Source organism: Cebus imitator, unplaced genomic scaffold (assembly GCF_001604975.1).
Source record: "Cebus imitator isolate Cc_AM_T3 unplaced genomic scaffold, Cebus_imitator-1.0 Scaffold41, whole genome shotgun sequence".
NCBI lineage: Eukaryota > Metazoa > Chordata > Mammalia > Primates > Cebidae > Cebus > Cebus imitator.
The window spans coordinates 6981607-6989957 of record NW_016107356.1 but is presented as its reverse complement, the minus strand read 5'-3'; the positions used below and the strand labels follow the sequence as shown (position 1 = coordinate 6989957).

Here is an 8351-nt window from a genome sequence, read left to right as displayed (position 1 = left end):
TCTCAGCCTCCCAAAGCGCTGGGATTACAGACATGAGCCACTGCGCCTGGTCTCTAGTTTGTTTCTTTTGTGAAGACCTCTGGGGCTTGCCTTTGGGAAGATCCTCTGAGTTTAATTTAGATATGCTCTTATGTTTAGGCCCAATTGTCTTAGGTATATACATACTGAGGAGTGGAATTACTGGATCATATGGTAATTCTATGCCTAATTTTTTTTTTTTTTTGAGACGGAGTTTCGCTCTTGTTGCCCAGGCTGGAGTGCAATGGCGCGATGTTGGCTCACCGCAACCCCCGCCTCCCGGGTTTAAGTGATTCTCCTACCTCAGCCTCCTGAGTAGCTGGGATTACAGGCATGTACCATCACACCCAGATAATTTTGTATTTTTAGTAGAGACGGGGTTTCTGCTTGTTAGTTAGGCTGGTCTCGAACTCCTGACCTCAGGTGATCCACCTGCCTCTGCCTCCCAAAGAGCTGGGATTACAGGCATGAGCCACCATGCCTGGCCTATGTTTAACTTTTGGAGGAACTCCCAAACTCTTCCAAAGCAGCTGCAGCACTAATTTCTACCGGTCATACATTAGAGTTCCAGTTTTTCCTTGTCCTCATCGGTATTTTCATTGTCCATCTGTCTTGATTGCAGCCATCCTCGTGGATATGACGTTGTGTCTCACTGTGGTTTTGATACATATTTCCTTAGTGACTGATGATGCTGGGCAGTGCTTCATGTGCTTATTGGGCATTTGTATATATTCTTTGGAGAAATGTCTGTTTACATCCTTTGCCCATTTTTAAATTGGATTGTCTTTTTATTGTTGAGTTGTACTAGTTCTTTTTTTTTTATTAGTTGTACTTTAGGTTCTGGGGTACATGTGCAGATCATGCAGGATTGTTGCATAGGTACATACATGGCAAGGTGGTTTGCTGCCTTCATCCCCCCATCACCTATATCTGGTGTTTCTCCCCTGATTATCCCTCCCCACCCTCCCCAACTGACCGCAGTGTATGATGCTCCCCTCCCTGTGTCCACGTCTTCTAATTGTTCAACACCTGCCTATGAGTGATAACATATGGTGTTTGGTTTTCTGTTCTTGTGTCAGTTTGCTGAGAATGATGGTTTCCAGATTCATCCATGTCCCTACAAAGGACACAAACTCATCTTTTTTATGGCTACATAGTATTCCATGGTGTATATGTGCCACATTTTCCTTGTCCAGTCTATCATCAGTGGGCATTTGGGTTGGTTCCAGGTCTTTGCTATTGTAAGCAGTGCCACAATGAACATACGTTTGCATGTGTTTTTATAATAGAATGATTTATAATCCTTTGGGTATATACCCCGTAATGAGATTGCTGGGTCAAATGGAATTTCTATTTCTAGATCCTTGAGGAATCGCCACACTGTCCTCCATAATGGTTGAACTAATTTACACTCCCACCAACAGTGTAAAAGTGTTCCTATTTCTCCACATCCTCTCCAGCGTCTGTTGTCTCTGGATTTTTTAACGATCGCCATTCTAAGTGGTGTGAGATGGTATCTCAATGTGGTTTTGATTTGCATTTCTCTAATGAACAGTGATGATGAGCATTTTTTCATGTTTGTGGGCCTCATCAATATCTTCTTTTGTAAAGTGTCTGTTCATATCCTTCATCCACTTTTGAATGGGTTTGTTTTTTCCTTGTAAATCTGTTTTAGTTCTTTGTAGATTCTGGATATTAGCCTAGTTCTTTTATAGTTCTTATATGATTTGCCAATATTTTCTTCTATTTTATGTGTTGTCTTTTCATTTTCTTGATATCTTTTGAAGCACAAAAAATTTTTGATGAAGTCCAGTTTCTCTGTTTCTTCTTTTGTTGCTTGTACTTTTGGTGTCTTATCTAAGAAACCATTGATTGATCAAAAGTCATGACAATTTATGCCTGTGTTTTTTTCTCTGAATTTTATAGTTTTAGTTCTTAGAATGAGGTCTTTGATCCAGTTTGAGTTAATTTTTGTACATGGTCTGCATGGTGTGAGGAAGAAGTTTATTGTCATTCTTTTTTTTTTTTTTTTTTTTTTTTTTTTTTTTTTTTTTTTGTTTTTGGTCTGCATGGTGTGAGGAAGAAGTTTATTGTCATTCTTTTTTTTTTTTTTTTGATATAGAGTCTTGCTCTGTCACCCAGGCTGGAGTGCAGTGGCGCAATGTCGGCTCACCGCAACTTCCGCTTCCCGGGTCCAAGTGATTCTCCTGCCTCAGCCTCCCGAGTAGCTAGGATTACAGGTGCCTGCCACCACGCCCAGCTAATTTCTTGTATTTTTAGTAGAGATGGGGTTTTACTACGTTGGCCAGGCTGGTCTCAAACTCCTGACCTCGGGCAATCTGCCTGCTGTGGCTTCCCAAAGTGCCGGGATTGTAGGCATGAACCACCATGCCCAGCCTATCTTCGTTCTTTTCGCACATGGTTATCTAGTTGGACAGGTACCATTTGTTGAAAAGGCTATTATTTCCTTATTGAATTGTCTTGGCACCCTTGTCCAAGTTCATGGACCAGTTGTCCATGAATGTGTGTTTATTTCTTTACTCTCAGTTCTATTCTGTTAGTCTATATGTGTTAGTCTATTTTCACACTGGTATTAGGAACTGCTCATAAAGAAAACTTATAAAGGAAAGAGGTTTAATTGATTCACAGTTCTTAATGGCTGGAGAAGCCTCAGGAAACTTACAGTCATGGTGGAAGGCAAAGGCATGTCTTACATGGTGGCAGGTGAGAGACAGAGAGAGAGGAAACTACCACTTGATTGACTGACTGATTGATTGAGACAGAATCTTGCTCTGTCACCCAGACTGGAGTGTAGTGGCACAATCTTGGCTCACTGCAACCTCTACCTCCTGGGTTCAAGCAATTCTTCTGCCTTAGCCTCCTGAGTAGCTGGGATTACAGGCATCTACCACCACGCCTGGCCAATTTTTGTATTGTTAGTAGAGATTGTGTCACCATGTTGCCCAGGCTGGTCGTAAACTCCTGATTTCAGGTGGTTCGCCTGCCTCGGCCTCCCAAAGTGCTGGGATTACCGGCGTGAACCATTGCACCCAGCCCAAACACTTTAAAAGTGTCAGATCTCATGAGAACTCATTCACTATCATGAGAACAGCATGGGGGAAACTGCCCCCATGATCTAGTCACCACCCACCAGGTACCTCCCTTGACACATGGGGATTACAATTCCAGATGAGATTTGGGTGGGGACACAGCCAAACCATATCACTATATGTCTATGCTTACACCAGTTGGACGTTGACTTTTGGAGGCCAAGTTGTCTGGATGAGCAAGGACCCTGGGGGAAGAAGTGGCTTGTCGTGCAGGAATCCCCTTGGCTGTGGAAGGTTCAGGATTTATCCCAGCACTTGGCCTGGAACTTCACTATTACCTAGTCAGTTCTTCTAGACTTTTAAGGTAGTACTTTATTCATTTTTTTATCCAGCATTTTAAAAATAGTCTTTAGGAGGTGTTCTAAAACCCTAGCCACCATCATATAAAATGGAATTCAAGCCAAGTGTGGTGGCCTGAGCCTGTCGTCCCAGCTACTTGGGAGGCTGAGGTGGAGAAACTGCTCAAGGCCAGGAGTTTGAGACCAGCCTGGGTGATATAGCGAGTATTCATCTCAATAAATACATACAAATAAATAAAAATGGAATTCAAAATTATTTATCTATAATTATGACATTTGGGTAGTATGTCCCTGAGAAGATATCTTTAGGAAGTAGAGGACTCATTCGTGGCGTCTTAGAAAAAGACTGCCCTGGTCACTGCTGCTTTTAAAGCCACGTTTGTGAGAGCTAATAAAAGCAGCTTTCAGTAATTGAGTACTTTATTCTGGTAGATGTAACTTTTACTGGGGACCTTAGGTATACTCTTTAATCTCATTAACACAACCAAGCTTTAAATTGTATTTATTAATATTAATATTGCCCATATTCTCGTTTTACAAATGAGGATGCTGCGAGGGTCAGAAGCTTGCCCGAGGACAGACAGTGATGATTAGTTGCCTTTGACTTGGGCTCAGACCCCTGACTGCAGCACTGGGCTCTTCACCTCGTAGGTTCTCTTCTCCATGGGAACCCTCAGAGAGAGCATGAGTGTTTGAGGTCTGGGTGTCACGTCTTCTGTAGTAAGAGCTGGAAGGCTTAGCAGGCTGTTTGCCTGCTCTGTTTTTCCCTGTCCCTCTTGTGGTGGGAACGTGAACTTCCTTACAGGCGGGAACTGGAGAGTCTTTTCGGATGGTTCTCACAGTTCCTTGAGTGCAGGAACTACAGGGGAAGCAGTTTTTAACATTCTGATTCCTGGACTTCGTTTCAGAGTCCAGTGCAGCAGGTAGGGAGGGAGTTGTGCTTGGGACTCTGAAGGTCTGATGCGCTCCCTGGGAGATCTGTTGCACCTGGTCTTGGATTATACGTTGAGAAAAGCGGGTCCACAGGTTACATTTAAAGTCCTTGGGTATTGTGGACTTGTTCTCTCTTCTCTGTTTTTAAAGGGCTACACAGTGTTTTTCCAGTGTCTGGGGAATGTCCCTTTACCTTTTAGTTCCTTAAAAAAGTGGAGACCAGTACTTTTAAATGAGAGTTATATTTAGTGTTTTATAAGCACTGTTGCCAGGTAGAGATGAGCATGTTTGATTCAGAACAACTCTGCTATTAATAAAATGCAATATCTAGTAATTTGTTATTAATGACTGTAATTTAGTGGTCAGAGACTCAAGGGGAAAATAAAGTATCTGGTTATTTTAGAGAAGAAAAATCTCAACCTGTCTTTTCCTGCCTCCTCCCTCTTCTGCTTTTTCTCAGATTGTCAAGTGGTCCGACTGTTGTTTGCCATTAGCTTGCAGACCTGGGGATCCTTATCGGTTAATTGCGGAAGCAAGTGTGGACAACTTCAGCAAGCTGGGGGTGGCGTTCATGGAAGATAGACTCCAGATGGATAATGGCCTGGTACCCCAAAAGATTGTATGTAAGTAACTTTAGAAAATGTTTTCATTGGCCAGGCATAGTGGCTCATGCCTATAATCCCAGCACTTTGGAAGGCCGAGGCAAGAGGATCACTTGGAGCCCAAGAGTTCAAGACCAGCCTGGGCAACATCGACCCCCATCTCTGAAAAAAGCAAAAAAAAAAAAAGAAATCGGCTGGATGTGGTGGTGCACGCCTGAGGTCCCAGCTACTTGGGAGGCTGAGGTGGGAGGATCACTTGAGCCAGGGAGGTTGAGGCTACAGTGAGCCATGATCACACCACTGCATTCCAGTCTGGGTGACAAAGTGAGACCTTGTCTCAAAGAAATAAAATAAAATAAGAAAAGATTTTATCATAGTGGGACACTCTAGGTTATTAGCTTAAGGACTGCTGACTACTCTTACTGGTATGACATAAGGGCTACGTTTGATTTTACTATAACAATATGCAATTCATGCACGTGTCAAGTGTATTTTTTTTTGCGGGGGGTGGCAGGGTACATTTTTGTGCTTATTAAATTTCTTTTTTTTTTTTTGAGATGGAGTTTTGCTCTTGTTGTCCAGGCTGGAGTGCAATGGTGTGATCTCAGCTCACTGCAACCTCTGCTTCCTGGGTTCAAGCAATTGTCCTGCCGCAGCCTCCCGAGTAGCTGGGATTACAGGCATATGCCACCATACCTGGCTAATTTTGTATTTTTAGTAGAGATGTGGTTTCTCCATGTTGGTCAGGCTGGTCTCAAACTCCTGACCTCAGGTGACCTGCTCTCCTTGGCTTCCCAAAGTGCCGGGATTATAGGCATGAGCCACCATGCCCGGCCTATTAAATTTCTTAAACAAGAATGTTTCATAACGGCATTGCTCATGAGGCATTCATATTCAGAGCCCATCTGGTATTTATGTCATACAGTTTAATACAGAATAGCTGGTGTCTAGACTCTAGTTCGGATTGAGTGGGAAGCATAGCTAGAGCTACTATGAAGTGCTAAATCAAACAGCTTTTTACTTAAAATTTGTGTACCACAATTTTTTGGGACAAACTGCTTTTCAGGAAACATGCAAACTCTTCTTCCTTGATTAGACTTAGAAACAGGCTTTTTATGTCTATGAAATATGTCTTCTTTCGTCTCATGGGCAAATAAATGTCCCTTATCAGCTCTGGAAGTTTAGGTAAATCCCTTAATATCCAGAATCACCTCGTACATGTCTCTAATACCATGTCTGACACATAGCAAGTGCTCAATAAACGTTTTTGAATCAGCGATTGTCAACTTATGTTCCAGTACTGATACAAGATACTGGGAAGAGTCTTCTCCCACTGATCCTATGATGTGTCCTGAGACTGACCTTTCACTGGGGCATGCTGGGGTAGACTCTAGATATATGTCCTTTTTATTGCTCAGTTCCATTATCGTAAAGGAGAATAACACCCAAGAAATAGAATCTGTAAGTAAGGAGGCAAAGGCACCTCTCTGAATCTCACTTTCTTCACCATTCAGTAGGAGGATCTTAGGTTCTCTGATAGGTGTAAAAGATGTTGGGCAAACTGCTGATTTCACTTGGGGTCTTCAGGCAGGAACAATTAGTGTTTCCAAAGGTTGTCCCTGGGTTGAGGCACAATGCAGGTGGGAGCCGGGACAGTGGCTGTCCTGGAATGTAAGTCCCAGAATGCAGAGAGGGTGATGAGATTCTTGAGATGAGCTATGTGTCACACAAGAAATGCTGATAATTCTCTCTCTCGCCTGTTCCTGCCTTAGCGGTGCACTTGCAGGACTCCACCCTGAAGGAGGTGAAGGATCAGGCCTCAAACAAGCAAGAACTGAAGCCTGAATCTTCTCTTGAGATTAAGCCTGAGCAGGAAGGTATGGAGCATGTCAGCAAAGATGATCCGAAGGCTCTTGGTGAAGAGCCCAAACAGAGGAGAGGCAGTGCCTCTGGGAGTGAGCCTGCTGGGGACAGTGACAGGGGAGGGGGCCCCATCGAGCATTATCACCTCCATCTGTCCAGTTGCCATGAGTGTCTGGAACTTGAGAACAGCACCATTGAGTCAGTCAAGTTTGCATCTGCGGAGAACATTCCAGACCTTCCCTATGATTATAGCAGCAGTTTGGAGAGTGTTGCTGATGAGACTGGCCCTGAAAGAGAGGGAAGGAGAGTCAACCTCACGGGAAAGGCACCCAACATCCTCCTCTATGTGGGCTCTGACTCCCAGGAAGCCCTTGGCCGCTTCCAGGAGGTCCAGTCCGTGCTGGCCGACTGTGTGGACGTTGACAGTTACATTCTCTACCACCTGCTGGAGGAAAGCGCCCTCAAAGACCCGTGGATGGACAACTGTCTGCTATTGGTCATTGCTACCAGGGAGTCCATTCCCGAAGTCCTATACCAGAAGTTCATGGCCTATCTGTCTCAGGGAGGGAAGGTGCTGGGCCTGTCTTCGTCCTTCACCTTTGGTGGCTTTCAGGTGACAAGCAAGGGTGTGCTGCGGAAGACGGTTCAGAACCTGGTTTTCTCCAAGGCTGACCAGAGCGAGGTGAAGCTCAGCGTCTTGAGCAGTGGCTGCAGGTACCAGGAAGGCCCCGGAGAGCGGCTCAGCCCCGGCAGGCTCCAGGGCCACCTGGAGAACGAGGACAAGGACAGGATGATTGTGCATGTGCCTTTCGGAACTCATGGGGGAGAAGCTGTTCTTTGCCAGGTACTCAGGGCAGCGTGGATTTGGTGATCTTTGGGTATCTGTGGGTATGTTTGAGAGGGAATATGCCTTTTAAAGCTACATGCTTAAAAGTTTCAGGAGTTTGTGTGCTGCAGGCCTTTTTTGACTGTTGGCTGGGAGCTTTTGCTGATAGTGAGCAGGTTTAGTTTAGTTCGGGACTTTCTTGAATACCCTGATTAACCAAAAGACTTGTGAGGTAGGAACAAGGTAGGTGTCAGGGATAAATGAGCTTGCTGGTTAACTGGGGCTTAGTCAGAAAATTCTTGTTTGGTTCTTTACTAGTAATGATCTTTCTTAACTACATCAGTCTGCTTTCTTGCTGCAGAGTACCCCTTGGTTAATATAATTGAGCCTTTATTTAACGTAGGAAGTTAAAACCATCAGGGTCATGATTCTAGATGTCAGTGACTACCACGATGAAACACTACAGTTGATTGGCAAGGTAGTTTATGTTAAAACATCTTCAGGTTCCCAATGTCTTTCTTATGTTTTGCCGCTCTTCCAAGTGCTGAAGAAAATTCAGACAAGAGAATATTGATCCCAGCTACTCAGGAGGCTAAGGCAGGAGAATTGCTTGAACTTGGGAGATGGAGGTTGCAGTGAGCCAAGACTGTGCCCTGCTCTCCAGCCTGGGCAACAGAGTGAGACTCCATCTCAAAAAAAA

General features: G+C 44.2%; 1 protein-coding gene across 4 annotated transcripts in view; it reads left to right on the top strand.

The window, feature by feature from the left end:
• HLCS (holocarboxylase synthetase) overlaps window positions 1-8351 on the top strand; it is a 216230-nt gene that overhangs the window by 42507 nt on the left and 165372 nt on the right. For all 4 annotated transcript variants that reach the window (XM_017526218.2, XM_017526220.2, XM_037737662.1 and 1 more), the window contains 2 exons: window positions 4821-4983; window positions 6735-7669. In XM_017526218.2, coding sequence (XP_017381707.1) covers window positions 4821-4983; window positions 6735-7669 — 1098 coding nt within the window. The remainder of the gene's footprint in view (window positions 1-4820; window positions 4984-6734; window positions 7670-8351) is intronic.